Source organism: Brachypodium distachyon, chromosome 3, assembly GCF_000005505.3.
Source record: "Brachypodium distachyon strain Bd21 chromosome 3, Brachypodium_distachyon_v3.0, whole genome shotgun sequence".
Taxonomy (NCBI): Eukaryota; Viridiplantae; Streptophyta; class Magnoliopsida; order Poales; family Poaceae; genus Brachypodium; species Brachypodium distachyon.
In genome coordinates, this window is record NC_016133.3 from 59,123,355 (window position 1) to 59,139,885 (window position 16,531).

Consider the following 16,531-nt stretch of genomic DNA (forward strand, 5'->3'; position numbering starts at 1 on the left):
CCGAGGAAGAGGAGGAGCGCCTTATCTTCTTCGTGAAGAAGGCCTCGTCGGAGCACGTTGCCAAGGATGACGCCCGCCAGAAGGCTTTGGACGACACGGAGTTCGTGCGGGGGATCACAGCGGACCGTGCGTTCGAGCTCAACCGGCGGGCATGGCTTGCGGACCAGGGGCTAGCGCCGCTCCTCCGGTACTCCGTCAACGAGCCACCGGAGGTGCTCCCCACGTGGACGAGGACGACCAGTAGCAAAATTGATCGTATTCCTTTTTCCACGAACACTAGGACGCTCAGATGGTTATACCAGAGTAGGTTTGACTACCTATAGCCCCTGTTGTACGAGAACGCTCGGTAGCAATATGTATCTCGTTTATTAGTAATGAAATGAAGCAAATATATTAGGGTTCATCTTTGTGTTCTTCCTAAATTTATTTATTTATTCACAATTTGCGTCCCCCTGTTGGGTGCACTGCCCGATCTAAACGGATGGAGACCGGTTTGGGGCATTTTTTTTGTCCGCGAAAAGCGGTCTGTTTGGATCGCCCCGCTGGGGTTGCTCTTACACGCGAAGCTACGGAGTAGCAGTACTGGTCTCCTGTCCCACCCTCTCTCTCTCTGCGTCCATCCAGGTATGATCCTTTCCAAACATGACCACCAGGTAAATAAAGCAGTGCGAAAAAGAGTTTGAATTTTGAAACGAAGATACAAGAAGGCTCGGGCTCCATAGTTGAAAATTCAAATAAAAATAGACCTGTACAGCACCTCAAAAGATTCCTGCTGAGCCGGCCATCTCTGCACGCCATAAAACTCCGGCTCCATCCCACCCCAATCTCCTCATCCACCGCGCACCATGGAAGCCACTTACATCTCTATCCGGCTCCTCGGGCGAGTCTCTGATGCTGAGGATCTGCCAGCGTGACTCCGCCGCTGAGGACGCGGTGCGCAACAACGTCCGCGACCTCCACCGGCGTGCCTCCCCCGCTGTCGACGCGGTGCGCAACGTCCGCGATGTCGTCTGCCGGCGTGCCTCCACTGGCGCTGCAGCTCACGAGCATGACGTCCGCGTCGCCGACCACGACATCCAGCCCTCGTCCCCACGGTTCACAACTACGAGGCGTACAATGTCCGCGTTGCCGACTGTGATATCGAGACCCTTCGCCGCTGACGGGACGCGAGCGATCCGTTGGATCCGCACCACCCGCGCCTTCATCAGTGCCGGTAACGAACCTCCGGTCGTCGGCCTCAGAGTCCAATAGGCTCCCACGCCGCGCTATCCCCAAGGACATCTTCCGCCGCCAGCAACTACACATGTGCTTCAATGAGCGCTAACCTTAAATGAGCTATAACCATTGGGTGAGTTTAGTATTACATATAGCCGTTGAGGGCACACACGTTAGGGGTACACGTTGTTTTGAAGTTGATGGAATTTTACCATGGGCGAACTCACAATGATTTAACATAGACATGTAATATTTAATACCTTTTCTTGTATGATTGCAAAAAATCAATTTAATTTCAATACATTGTTGGTGTCAATATATTAAAATGTTTATGTTTGTCTTACATATGATTAGTATACATCTCATAACATGTTGTTTATAAGTTACAATTTCTATTTGCAAAGATATTTTCATAGTTATCAACATAAAGATATCAAGTAGATATTTGACATAATAAACGAGACTCTTTCTCAATATAGATATTGTTATATTAGTTAACAAGTAATAAGATTTTTTGAACCCAACCTCATGTACTCATGCATCTTTCATTTAAACTAAGATTCTACTCGGCAATAATAGTTTACAAAATCCTTACAAAACTCCAAAATAGCTAGGTTTGAAACCAGCTTTAGAGATTTGTCATCTGCTTGTTACATCTTTTATTTCAATATATAGGTGAAGAATAACAATATTTACATCGATAAATATTTTGTATTTTATGACAGCATAATTTACATCAGGATATTTTGTACCCATATTGAGTATGTCATTCTAAAAATGATTTCCAGATATTGCAAGGAACCTACACCCGTACGCAAGGTCATCAAGCACCCCCCTGCCTTCAAGGTCCCCAACGTCGAGCAGATGAACTCGGCGATATGCCGTCAATTGTAAGGAGTAAACATTACATCAACACTCATCATGAACGAGAGACGTGATTTTGGGCAACAATTTGGTACTGTGGCTGCTATCTGATCAAATCCCCAAAGTGCAACTACTGGCCACAGTACTTAAGGGCAATGCTTGAAAACTCCAATGGAATGTCTTCACCTGCCTACCTTCTTCTCGCGTTTAGGAGTTGCTCCCTGTCCGGTGTCGTTGGAGCAGGTGAGGGTTTGCTTTTGCGGTTGCGACTTCTTTTGTCGGTTGTGCTTTGTTATACTCCTAGTCAAGGTTTTCGTGCGGCTTTCCTTGAATATGCTGCGCATTATGCGGTTTTCAGCTCGGTTTCCCTTATAAACGGAGCCACTCTATTCTTTTTAATGAGTTGCAGGAGCACCCTGCCCTCTTGACGAGGTTCCGTAAAAAAATTTAAAAAAATTAAGGGCACTCGGATCTTCAGGTATGTATTGAGTCTGAGTTGTATTCGTATCGTACGCACCCAAAATGTATATACTGATCGGAGTTCCAGAGGATAAACAAGCCCACATCAACCGGGGATCTACGTTTGGCTTGGATCCGATGGAACCTAGTCGACGCTTCCGGCGGCTCAGGAAGGCCTCCGATCTCTCTTCTACCGCCGCCTCCTCATACTCCAAACCACTGGTATCCGTCCCTCCTTCCATCTCTGCCTTGATGTTGAAAATTTCCCAACATCTGTGCGTGCGCACTTACGGCCAAATCGTTGAGAGAACATCCCCTGTTTGTTCTGGCAAAAGGAAACAACTTGCACTAATCTTGTTTGGGTTGTGGACTATTTGTTCGTGATGGTATGGGTAGAGACAATGCTACCTGTTTGTTTAAGATGAGTATTTTGCTGCAGGTATTCTAGTCAGTCAGTCTCTTTATTCCTTGTCAAAATTGATCCATTGGGACACCTACTACAATTACAACAATACTACCCTTGCTCTTCAATTGTTTCCCTTGTTCATGGCATTATTTAGTTTGTTTTGGTGAAACACTACTCTGTAACGTCTTAGTCTCTGAAATTTCGGTTAATATAATTATTACTTTTAAGGTGCAAGTCTCTGAAATTTTGGTGATCTTGTTAGTGTTGAACACTCTGCAAGTGGCTTAATTATCTGTTAAGGAAACTTCTTGGAACTCGCTGCTGACTGTAGTTTCATAATTTTTCTCATGAAAACAAAAACCAGACGCATAGGACCAACAACAGCGAGGATGTCAGAATCAGCAGCTTACCTGACGAGATGCTAATCCTGATCCTCGACAAGCTAGACGCACGCACAACAACAACCACCACCATCCTTTCCAAGCGATGGCTGGATCTTCCTCGGCGATCACACACCTCTTACGACATCTCCGTCCATGAACTCCTCCCTCCACGCTACCACAGGCTGAAACAGGCCATGACGGAGCTCAAGGCAGGGTACGAAGCAGAGAAGAACTCGCATCACCTGACCGATTACGTCGCCGTCAGGGAGCGATACGAGCGGTGGATGAAGAGGGTGGATCTCCTCTCGCCGATCCTGCGGCGCTACGAGCGCCGCGCCATGCTGTGCTACGTCAAACGGGTGAATGCGTTCCTTCTTGGAGGAGCTCCCAAGAGAGGCAGCAGGATTGTGCAGCGGTGCTACGTTAAACGGGTGAATGCGTTCCTTCTTGGAGCTCCCAAGAAACATAGGCCTGTCCAGAAGCTGAGGCTTCAGTCCTTGAAGACGAGCAGGACTAACATCGACCAATGGGTTGCCGCGGCGATCGCCGGATGCGGCGTCGAGGAGCGAGAGCTTGACTTTGGAGACTTTGGCTGTCCCTATGACTTCCGGCTTCTGGATGGACTGCAGGATCTGCGGCTGAAGCGGCTTGTGCTGTCCAGTTGGTTTCATCATCTTGCGCCCGGCTCTTCTGTTTTTCAGGGACTCACACAACTCACTCTGTACAGAATGTCAGACCTCCGAAGCGTTTGTGATGTTGTGGCTAACTGTGTCCGGCTGGTGGATTTAAGGCTCAGACATTCTTGTGTCGACGATGCCTGTTTCCGAATCGATGCCCCGGCTTCAAAGTTGAAGAAGCTGCAGCTCGACAGGTGCAAGATACGGAAAATCTACCTGCATTCGCTGCCTTGCCTCGAAACTTTTGCTTTTCGGGGTGAGCCGGCCAAACTGTACTATGTCGAGGTGCCTCGACTTAGGCGTGTGAGTTTGAACTTCTTGCAAGAAATTGGAGATGATAATGGCAGCAAAGACGGTTCCTCTTCTAGCAGCAGCAGCAGCATGACATATCCACTGAGCAAATTCTTGAAAGGCTGGATTCCACCGTTGGAGTACCTTGTTCTGCAACTAAAAGGGTCCCAGGTGAGCGACTTGAATGAATGGACCATTGTGCAGCTATAACATTACATTGCTACCTAAATATATACTAACATATCATTTGCGTCTTGCTGTAAAATGTAGGTGTGGATCGAACCGATCGCCTTTCCCGGCCTGTTGGGTCATCTCAGGAAGCTGTTCGTGGCCAACGTGCCAACAAGTTGGGACGTATTCTGGATTTTCAGCTTGCTCGATGCCGCGCCTGCTTTGGAGTCGCTCCATCTCCATGTATGTCATTTCTGGATCAAATAACCTCATGTTGAAGTGTACTTTCTGGAGTTGTCAAAAAATCTGTGAAACCAAACATTTCGAAAATCTGATCTGAGTGCATATATGCAGATTGACAAGAGCAGCTCGGCAGAGGAGACGAGTGCTGTTGTGCTAGATGTGGAAATGGAGCATCGTGAGTACCATCGCCTCAAGGAACTGGTGGTCGTCGGCTTCGATGGCGCAGGCTGGCAGACAGGGTTCGTGAAGCGGATCATGAGGGATGCTGAGGCGCGTCCATCTGCTCGACGGGCGTCTCGTCGAAGACGACGACGAGCTTGGTGACCTTGAAGTAGTGCCACGACGGCGGGCGTGGCACGAATGTGAGAGGTCGGAGGTGCTTGATGACCTTGCTGATGGGTTTCCCTCGCAACGTCTAGAAATAGTTCTAGAGCGAAGCCACGTCACTTGTTTTCACACGGAGGGAATACAAAATATCTGGACGTAGATTATGCTGGCATAATAAAATGCAAAACATGTATAGATCGATATATTATTCTTCACTTGTACTCCCTACGTCCCATAACATGAGACACATTGGATATCAGGTGGCCTGAACTGTTTTCATTTGCTGTGAAGAGTGATTTGTCGGTTGCTGATATGCATTTCAGTACTGATATGATCACCCTCTTTCACTTGCCTCTTTCACAAGTGGCCTTTGAGCAGTTTCAAGAGATGTTGCTTCTGGTTGATAACCTGGTTCTTGATCACCTGAACGATACATGGGTTTCTGCTGGAGCATGGCATGGCTTCTCTGCAATTCGTCTTTACAATGTTCTCATTGATCACATTGAGATTCATGCGGCTTTCAGCTGGATCTGGGGCTCCTGTTGCCAGTACAAGCATAAGATTTTCTGTTGGCTCCTCATTATTGATGGACTTAATACCAGGGCAATGCTTGAAAGGAAATCATTTCATCTGCCATCATTTGTCTGTGTCCTCTGCAGCCGCAATGAGGTGGAATCTAGAGATCATTTTTTTTCCATTGCCCGTTTGCTTTGGCCTGCTAGAGATATCTTTGCCCCTCCTTTTCACCTCGGCTGAATGTTCTTCATAACCTGACGGCCCTAAGAAGATTGCTCCCTAAACAATTCAGCATGGAGATCACTGCTTTGGTTTGTTGGAGCATCTGGAGGATCCGAAATGATTTTATTTTCAATAATGTGCTGCCTTCACTTTATAGATGTAGGAAGATCTTTCGGGAGGAGATGAATCTTGTTTTTCATAGAGCCAAGAGGAAAAACTCTGAGGCCTTGAGAGATTGGTTGCTAGCCTTTCGATGACCCTGTATATAGATGTAATTATCCTTTTTATTAATACATAGATATAATATTTTCCTAATAATAATAATAATAATAATAATAATAATAATAATAATATGAGGCACACACGCATCTCTGGATCATCAATTTAGCTAACTAAATATAAATTAAATAATTAAAATATTATATCATTAGAAAGTTTTTTCGATAACGAATCTAAGGGTGGTTTTTTTAAAAAACATACATATTTAATTAATCAAATTGAGAATTTATGGATGTGTGCGTGACTCATGTTATGAGACGGAGAAAGTATTAGGATAAAAAATGTAGCAGGCAGATGACAAGTCTCTGAAAAGCTGATTATTTTTATACAAAGAGTGAGGAAAAGGCTACAAAGTTACGATGTACTTTGAGCCCAGCCCACTAGCCAGCGGTAAGAAGAATCCAAAGAGGCACCGCACCAAGCCCACATGAGTCGACCCACAGCCCGCATCCTGTCTTTCCCCTCGCCGGCGATGGAGCCCCCGCCGTCCCTCGCCGTGCAGGACCCCTCACCCCGCCGCGGCCGTCCGTTGTCTCCTCGACCGTCGCCTCCGCACAACAAGGGTGGGTGCTGTGCTTCTTCAAGAGCTTCAGAGTCAGTTACGGGTCGATGCTGCCTCAAGTGCAGCGGGAAGACAAGAAAGGTGCACCTTTGTGTCCTGCTACATCCTCCATTTCTTTAAATTTTCCTTTTATTTTCATCCAGCAGCAATTCGTGCACCCAATGATAACTGAAAACTGTAAAAATCTGCCTAGTCTTTACTGCCTCTCCTGAGCATCACCGATCGATGTATGCCTTTTGTGTGACAACTTTGAGGCTGTAGAAAGATGTCCATCACGTTTCACTGCATAGATGTGGTGCAGGGAAATGAGCCCGATTAAAGAGTTAGTAGAACATCTTACACCTTAGAGTTGCGCTTGAGCAACAGTTCGTGCACGCAGTCATAATTGGAATGTTAAATCTGCAGAATATTGTACTCCCTCCGTCCCAAAATAAGTGACGTGGAATTGTATTGATTCTTATACAAATCCACATCACTTATTTTGAGAAGGAGGAAGTACTTTGAAACACACCATATACAAATATTGTACTTTGAAACACAACATAAACATTTTTCAATGGCAGCTTGGATATTGTGCTCAACTGCTCATTGTAGAAAGACATATTGCCTCTTTCAGTGCATAAATGTGATAGTGGGAAAAGAAAGGATATGCTTAACGCAGCCAATTAAGGAGGAGTGTGTGACTTGTTGTTAAGACACCTTCCATGGTTGAATCATGTAAAGGCGTCCGTCAACGCTTTTACATGTTGAACTTTGACTATAAAATTCTTGTAGAATACTACATAGTTACAAAAACATAGAGAAATTGCTTTAAAAACTTGCAGCACTTTGCATAAAAATTTGCACAACATACCATCGTTGTGAGCTGTTAAGTTCCGGTCACCTAAACCACCATTTATCTTTGGAAGAATAACTCTGTCACAAGCAACTAGACAATCAACACTGATCTTTGGAAGAACATTCTTCCACAAGAATGTTCTTTTGAGTTGGTTGATCTTCTCAATGCTCTCCTTCGGCCATTTAATACAAGCTATGTAGTCCCTCCGATTCATAAAAAGTGTCGCCCATTTAGTACAAAATTTGTACTAACTTAGTATAAAATGTGTGACATTTTTTATGGATCGAAGAGAGTAACTCACAATGGAACAACATTGATCATAGTGAGACGACCACCTCAAGACAGGTAAGTGACAACCAGCAAGTCATACAGAAACCTTGATAATCCCGCGGATGAGAGAGGCCCTTAAATATATTGTAAAGAAAAAATGATCAAAAAACAAGAATCAGATCATTATATGTTTTCTACAGGAAGAAAATCGTTCTTGACTTAAACATAAGCAAAATTGATGGAGTTAGTCGATCTTTACAGAGAAGGAATTAGCAATTCCAAAGCGTACAGTAGGGTGGTTGGGATGTGTGCTAGCGGCTTCCTCCATGGCAGCCTTTGTGGCCTCAATATTCTTGTCTCTGCGATTTGTATTAAATCTGACAGTAATGAGGCAGGGGAGATTCCTGATTCCAAAATCACTACTAATAGTGATAGATTCAGATTCACTGGATTCAAAAAAAGTTGAAATCGCGAGTTTTTCTAGCTTGGGCATGCCTCCTACTGCAAACATCAGACCCATCCCTCCATCCTTAACATAATATCTAAACATCCTCAAGAATCGGAACCCAACTTCACCACTGACTCTAAGCCCTTCTTTTGACTCTGCCGCTCCACTCAGATACAGAATGAGCAGAGCAGGTAAGGCTCCAAGAATGCAGAAATCTTCCTGTGTGATTGCCTCCACTTGAAGGCATAACGACCGGAGGTTTAGGAGGGAACTCACCCACTTCGGAACCTGCGGCAAACGTGACCTGTAGGTCATAAGTTTGTGGATGCTAAGCGGAACAGGGCACATAGGACCCTGTTGTAAGAAGCTGCCCCCTTCCCATATAACTAGAGAACCAAGGTTTTCACTTCTTCCTAGGTTACCAAGAGAAGAGACAATAGATTTCCTGCACTCCTCCTTGTGAACTCCCGTTGTATCTCCAATGGCAGAATCACCTTGAAAATCGAGGAGCAGCTTTCTCAAATTCTTTAGCTGCCCAAGTTCTTGCAGGAAGTTAAATGTTTGCTTGAAGACGTAGACACTTTTCAGCATCTCCAGTGCTTGCATCTTGGCAATTCCACAAGGAAATGTAACATCATTGTCGACAAATAGGTGCACCAATCTTTTGAGACTGACAATAGATGCTGGTAACTCATGTACCATGGTGCTTCTTAGGTCCAGCATCTCTAAGCACCCTAAATTACTGATTTGTTCTGGGAGCTCACTTACTTCCGTGCCCCTCAAGTTCAAATACCTCAACAGAAACAATCTCCCTATATCTGCAAGATGATGATTTTCCAACTGGTAGCAGCCTCCAAAGTCCAGAACGCGCAAATGCCTAAACTTATCCAGAAAAGGGATTTCCACAGAATCCCCAAACACACTAAGTGATCGGACATGAGATAATGCCAGGCCTGTAGGTATGAAACAATTTCCTTGTTTGCCGACTTGTAGAGAGATCCGGCGAACTTTGCCTTGCGTCCCAACAGTTAGATTAGGAACACCAAACAAAGTAACAAAGTTCTCTTCGGTGGACTTGGAATTGATGAAATCAAGAACCGTATCATGAACACGACAACTTTTCACATTACCATATCTATCTTTCTTCACGGGTTGGATCAAACTCCTATTGAGGAGCTCATTGAAACACCTTTCTCCTAAGTCAGATACAGTGTATCTTCCTTCTTTATGAATGAATCCTTCGGCAATCCATCTTCGTATAAGATCCTTACTCTCAATAATAGAATCTTCCGGAAATATACTCAGATATAAGAGACAAGTTTTTAGCCGAGGAGGGAGATCAAAGTAACTAAGTGAAAATATTCTCATCATTCTTTCCACACTACAATTTCTTTCTAGTGCATGACCCATTGACTCTTTCACTTGATTCCACATACCCTCTGTTCTTTCTATGTTGGCCAACAAACCTGATATAGCAATGATCGCCAAAGGTAACCCAGCACATTTTTCCAAGATATGCTCAGAAACTTCTTCAAGGTACGAAAAGCAATCTTCTTCAGGGTTGAATAGTCTTCTATGAAATAATTGCCTTGAGTGCACAATACCAAGAGGCCTTATGTTGTAAATATGGTCGCTGAATGATGAACAACATGAATGAGCGACATTGTTCATACGAGTAGTGGTGATCACTCTACTGCTATAACTGGTCATGGGGAACGCATGCTTGATAACATCCCATGCTTCCAAGTCCCATATATCGTCAACAACAACAAAGTACCTGCAGATGGATTATGAGTGATATTAGAGTGGCTTTAACAGATAAAGTATAATTTCAAACAGACAAACACGTTTAGATTGACATCATGAAAATCAAGGAAGCTGGCATAAGTGTTAGAATGTGTCATGTCCATGTTAGCTTGGTGCATACGGAGAGTAAGGACATGAGCAATACTTTAAACAGGAGGCATGACCACGGAGATGATCAAGAGTTATCAACTATATATGTCGACAAACAAGAGATCAATCAAAGCATTATTATGAGTAATCATACATATTTAATAGATCTGGAAGGGAGGTGGATCAGGCGGTCATGAGCACCGAAGCAAGAATTAATGTGTGAACCCAAAGATCCATTGATCAAAAACGATGAATAGAGTGCTCACATAAACCCGTAAACTAGAAGTTGTCCAATTTTGGACAGCTATATTGCCGGTGATGCACGGGCAGTAGTGAAGGGGGTGCCACATAATATAGTCTCAACAACATAATAATGTCAACAAGGTTAAAAATAGGAATTAAGGAGGTTAGGCAGTCTGGCATCTAACAAGTAACAAGATTAAAGTGCTCTGAAAATTATGTTTTAGGGTGTTAAGGGGGCCGAAAAGGAATTCTGACGTAAAGTGATCCAAGTTGTTAGTATAGCGAGGAAAATGGACTTTTCAATATTTAAGAAATAATAATATTGAGGCAGCATTATAGGGACTACTCTATTCCTTATGCAAAATTATGTCATATCTTACTTAGCAAAGTGGAAGATCATAAAGTATCAGTAGAAAAAGAAAAGGACATAAATGGTGAGGTTCTAAATAGCTAGTTATAACTTTTTCTGGACCCTAATGCGAAGCGACGGACCAAGATTATGCTATTGGCAAGATATTTCTTGATATCCTTCAATAGCTTTTAGGGATCTTGTCGTAGGCGGTGGAAACCGCGATTCAAAACCTTGCTAACTCATGAACACATTGAGGCTCCTAGTATACGTTGTTACTACTCTCTCCATTCTATTTGACTTCTTATTTTGGACATCCACATGGTCATCTGGCCCTTAAATTGTCTAGCAGTATACTAGAAAATGTATTTAAAATCTGAACACACAATCCTTTTTCATGAAAAGTTACTAGTATGATTTTCATGTGAAAATATCTCAATATCTTTTCATGCATTTGAGGACAACAGGTGGAGATGAACATAAAGTGTACCTCTTGTCTGCTAGGAAATTGGTGATCTTGCTGATGAGTTGTTGCATGCTCCCTGCTTCTGTGTCAGCATAACATTGACCACTAACTTCACTAAGAACAGTTCTGAGAATATTCATCATGTCTGGATTTCACGATACAGATAAGAAGCCCCGACAATCATATTGGCCTTTGAGCTCTTGATACACTTGGCTTGCAAGAGTTGTCTTGCCAATTCCTCCAGATCCAACGATGGATACAACCTTCAATTGCTCTTGTGTTGACACACATCCATGCTTTTCAGTCAACAGTTTGATTATCTCCTTCTTGGGTTCATCAATTCCGACTAGCTTTGAGGCATGCTCAAAGATAGCAAGAGCTCTAGGATCAACCGTTGCATTGATGGTCTTGGAGAAGGTCTCGCGAGCCTTGTACCTTGCATTTCTCTCCGCCACCTCAACGATCTGTTTCTTCAGATCTTGGACCTCCTTGCTGATCCGACGACGGGCATTCATCTTGCCCAGCGAGCTCTTGATCTTCTCCATGAAGCCATCTAGTTTATTGTCTTTGTCATCGACATGTTTCATAAAGTCGTCGATGGAGTCCTCCATGTCGTAGGACAGCTCCCTGACCTCATTCATCCATGCCTTATCCTGCGGATCAGGATCCTCCTCCTCCGACATCTTGATGAGAAAAGCGTCCATGGCGGCGAGCTCATGGGTGAGGGATTTGATCTCAGCACGCACACCCTTGAAGCGCTTGTACTCATCGCCCAGCAGAGCGGTCAGCTTCTCTAGGACGGGTTTCAGGACTCCCGTAACTGTGCTCACCAGAGCCGCCTCCATGGTTCAGTGTCGTGGTAGCTAGCTCAGTGCTCACAAAGCTAATTCTGTGTGGATTGGTTGCAGTAGCACAGTGTAGGTGGAATGGAGGTGCTAGCTCCCTGCCTCAACCTTATAGTTGCACTGCCAATTATCAGTTCTGCATTGTCATTCCAATTAAATTACTAATCCCCACTTGCTTGACACTTCCAAGACTGCAATTTTATAAATCACAAGTGGTGATTCTTTATTGATATGGTAGACCAAGTTGTGCAATAACTGGTTATTAATATAAGATCGGGGAGTGCGTTTACACTACAGATTAGACCTTTATACTATGGACAAAAGGAAGAAGCCAAGGCAACGCTGGCTGTTGGCGTAAGGCGTTAAGTAGACATAAACATATTTACTGGATCAGTGCTTGCGAACCAATCCCTTCTATAACACTGCCGGTACTATATAAAACTGAAACATATATTTGAACAAACAAGCCAAGGAAAGGGCAATTATTGCTCGGATTAGGTAGCAGGTTAGTTTTTAAATTTCAACTAGCTTAATTTACACGCTGCTACTTGACCATAATGGTGTGAACGCTGTCATCTCTTTTGGAAAACCTGTCCGGTCTGTTGTCATTAACTACTAATACGGAGTACTTTCAATCTAGATCAGAGTATGGATCAGCCGTCATGTCGAAGAACAAAACGATAGCCTCGGACACTCGCTGCACCCATCAGCTGGGGAATGTTGCCGTTTTGTGCTCCCGTTTGCTAGATAGTCTGGAGGGGGGTTGGTGAAAAAACCAGCTCCATGCGCATCTCCACCAACTGCGCAGACTCAGTCGCTCGGTCAATAAGAAATGATGTTTTTTTTTGCGGGTAATAAGAAATGATGTTTAATTATATTGTCGCTCAAACTCAGTCGCACAAATATGTAAAAGACTAAAGTTCTGCGCACCTAAGAAAATGTGATTCAAATGAGACCAATCAAATTAAAATGAGCTGGAATGGTTTCGCTACCTTTGCACACCTGCTCCATTTTTTTATTTTTTATTTGACCTGACTTTCTTCTGTTGAATAAAACGGTTTCAGATCAGACTACAATTATTATCTATTGTACTTGTCAGAGAAAATATGGAGGCAGCAGCAGACCAAGAGGAGCTTTCCGAGGTAGTGGCAGAGAGCTGCCTGGAGTGGGGGGAGAAGAGGTGAACACAGGCAAGCTCTCTCGTGTCTTGTCCTGTCTTTTTTATCTTGTCTCGGCGCTGAGGCAGCACTTGACTCCCTTTTTATTACTGGATCTTTTTTTATTTTTTGGTTTTCTATTGAGCAACCAATACAATTCGTTTTTTAGGACATATAATTCAAATTATATGCGTCTAGCTCATGATCTATTGATAAGGCACATCATCTTTCTCGGATAATCATCAAAACAAGACCCAAGGCAAGGAAGCAATGTCAGTAGAGTAGCCAATTTAGGTAAGCAGGAGGATTATATTATATACGCAGGCAGGAGTATATTGACAATTCAGTCTAATATGAGTCCCATCATCTAGCTGATGGGAAAGTTATATGTCCACTTAGCTCATGAAAACAAAATCAAGATAAATACAGAGAACTGAATAAGGACCCGCAGGCAGGCAGCTTTCATCCCTCTATCGCGCAAACAAGTACACACGGCATGTCAACAAGAACTTTGAAACATTCATCGCGAGAAATTAATGGTCTGAACCCTGAGACTGAAAGCAACCGGCATGCCACAAGCTGGAAGACAGACAACCTGATCATAAGAGGTAACGAAAGAGGGAGCCAGAGAGATAAATCTTGGGCACGAATTAGTTACTCACAAAATTGATCTTGTGTGGATAATGTAGTACCTGAAAGTAGTACCAGACCGTAATGTGGATAATGTACTCAACTGAGTACGAACTTTCCTTCAGTTCCGACCTTGTTGTACCTGAACTAGTAGCAGGTAGGGAAGCCTTTCTCTGCAGATGACTGTTGATTGAATTGTTACGCACTATCCGATTGTTACAGCCAACAATAGTACTACTCGAGTTCAGAAGGGATGGCTAAGAAGAAGAGACTCACTGCAGGTCGTAGGGACGTTCCCCGCTGTGACATTCCTGACAGACTGCGGCTCCTTGTTGGTCGGTCGCCGAGGCAGAACCGCCTGGATCTAGACGCAATCAGGCTTCTGTAGGTTTGTCGATGAGCGGGGCTGGGCTGAAAGACGGCGGCGGCTTTGGGGATGGCGGTGGCGGGGAGACCTAAGAGAGGGAAAAGGAGGGCGACGGTGAGCCGGCAGCATCGAGGTTCACCAATATCCGGCGAGGAACGCGTGGGGCTCGTCGGAGAAGATACGGGAGGAAGGCAGCAGAAGCAGAAGAAAAGGTTTGAACTGAAGGTCCCTTAAACGGGTTTGGGTGGGCCGGCGCGAAAATTTCGATACACCCGGCCTCTTCAATTTGTTTTTTTAGCCGGCGCGGTCCAAAAAAGTTAGCCGGCGTCGCAGGCCGAACTGCGCCGGCGTCACGTTTTATGGCGTGGGCCCTTCTTGTCTGCGCCATTTACTGCCCTCACCGACTTCGGCATTAATCGCCACCGGTTTCGCCTCGGCTTCGCAGGCGAGTTACGGTGGTCGTCGGGTCAAACCGCCACCCAGTCCCGTCGGTTTCGGCGCCCCCCGTGCATTCCCTAAGAGTATCCATAACATTTTTCAGTGCAGAAAAAACGGAAGAACCAATTCAGCCTCAAAGAGTTTTGGAGCAAGAAACAATTACTCCCTCCGTTCCTAAATACTTGTCTAATACAGCGACAAATATTTAGGAACGGAGAGAGTACTACTTAAGCTAGCCAACAAAGGAAAAACAATAATACTGTACAAATCCTTGTACAATACTAGTAATCAAACCATAGCGAAATTGCTTCTCAATAAATACGAATTCAGCCGTGCGGAAGTTGTCAAGCAAACCATACGGTTAAAATTAGATCAATACTCAACTAATTCAGTCTTCGCAGATTTTTGACCGAAAACTCCGACAGTATCTATATCAACGGAAGGGTGGTTAGGATGAGTGCTAGCTGCTCTCTCTATAGCAGCCTTTGTAGCCTCAACGCTACTGTAGTGGCCACGTACTTCACATTTGACACGAATCAGGCACGGGAGGTTCTCAATTCCGATATCAAAAAAGGGAGACAACTCCTCAGCCACGCAGAACGAAAGCTCGAGTCCTTCTAGCTTGGGCATGGATCCTGCTGCAAATACCAAACCTGGTCCTGGTTCACCCCATAAATTATAGTAACAAAAATGCCTCAAGCATCGGAACCCAAGTTCACCACTGACTTTGAGGCTATTAACTTCAGAAGCTGCTGTTAACTTCAGACTGAGCAGAGCGGGTAAGGCTCCAAGGATGCAAAAATCTTCCTGCCTGACTTCCTGCACTGTAAGGTATAAATGTTGGAGGTTCACGAGGGAGCCCATCCATTTCGGGACCTGCCGAAGATGTACACAACTGAAATCTTCAATCTTTAGCTTCTGGAGGGTAAGTGGCACAGGGCATAAAGGCCCCTCCTGTTGTAAGACGCCTCTCCCATCCCAAATAGTCAGAGAGCGAAGATTCTGAGTGCCTAGGTTACGAAGAGAAGAGGCAACAACTTTATGCCACTCGTCCTCAACTCTATAGAAATGATAAGTTCCAAGTTCAAGGTCCAACTTCCTGAGATTCTTTAGCTGGCCAAGGTCTTGCATCAAGTCAAATCGATACTCCGGGAAGCTGACATACTTCAATACCTCCAGTGCTTGCATATTCGCAATTCCATCAGGAAGTTTAACTTCAGAGTCAACAAGTAGATGCGACAATTTTAATAGATTAACAATAGCTGCTGGTAATTCACGCACTAGGGAGTCTCTTAGGTCCAACAACTCTAAGCACCTTACATGTCCGATCTGTTCTGGGAGCTCACTTATTGATGTCATTCTGAGGTTCAAGTACCTCAACTGAAATAACCTCCCTATATTTACAAGATGATGGTCTTGCAATTGAGTGCAACCTTCAAAGTTCAGAATGCGCAAATGCCTAAACTCATCTAGAGAAGGGATTTCCGCAGAATCTCTAAACACACTAAGTGACCGGACATGAGACAATACCAAGCCTGTCGGTATAACAGAATTTCCTTGCTTGCTGACTTGTACAGAAAGCCGACGGACTTTGCCTTGTGTCCCAATAGTTAGATTAGGAACACCAACCAAAGTAACAAAGTTCTCTTCGATGGACTTGGAAATGATGAAATCAAGAACAGTGTCATGAACTCGACAAGCTTCCTTCCGCTTATTATTATCTTCAAGTTTCTCCACAGGTTGGATCAAACTCCTATTGAGAAGCTCATTAAAACACCTCTCTCCTATCTCATGTACTGTATATCTGCCTTCTTTCTGAATGAATCCTTCGACAATCCATCTTGTTAATCGTTATCACGTCTTTTTTCTCAATAATAGAATCTTCCGGAAATATGCTCAGATATAGCAAACAAGTTTTTAGGTAAGGAGGCAGATCAAAATAACTGAGTGACAATATCTTCATCATTGC

At 44.2% G+C, this 16,531-nt stretch overlaps 1 protein-coding gene and 1 pseudogene across 1 annotated transcript; one reads left to right on the forward strand and one right to left on the reverse strand.

Annotated features, from left to right (window-relative positions):
• Nucleotides 1-2,655: 2,655 nt before the first annotated feature.
• LOC100840838 lies at nt 2,656-6,021 on the forward strand. The gene is made up of 4 exons (XM_024460796.1): nt 2,656-2,760; nt 3,309-4,466; nt 4,566-4,709; nt 4,821-6,021. The coding sequence occupies exons 1-4, from the start codon at nt 2,677-2,679 to the stop codon at nt 5,031-5,033; spliced, it is 1,599 nt and encodes a 532-aa protein (XP_024316564.1). The 5' UTR covers nt 2,656-2,676; the 3' UTR covers nt 5,034-6,021.
• A 332-nt stretch (nt 6,022-6,353) lies between these two features.
• LOC100841144 lies at nt 6,354-14,382 on the reverse strand (annotated as a pseudogene).
• Between the last annotated feature and the right edge of the window lie 2,149 nt (nt 14,383-16,531).

Coding starts and splice junctions, on each gene's coding strand:
- LOC100840838 (XM_024460796.1), top strand. CDS start 2,677: ATGGAACCTAGTCGACGCTTCCGGCGGCTCAGGAAGGCCTCCGATCTC. Junction 2,761..3,308: donor CCTCATACTCCAAACCACTG/GTATCCGTCCCT, acceptor AACAAAAACCAG/ACGCATAGGACCAACAACAG. Junction 4,467..4,565: donor TGCAACTAAAAGGGTCCCAG/GTGAGCGACTTG, acceptor TGTAAAATGTAG/GTGTGGATCGAACCGATCGC.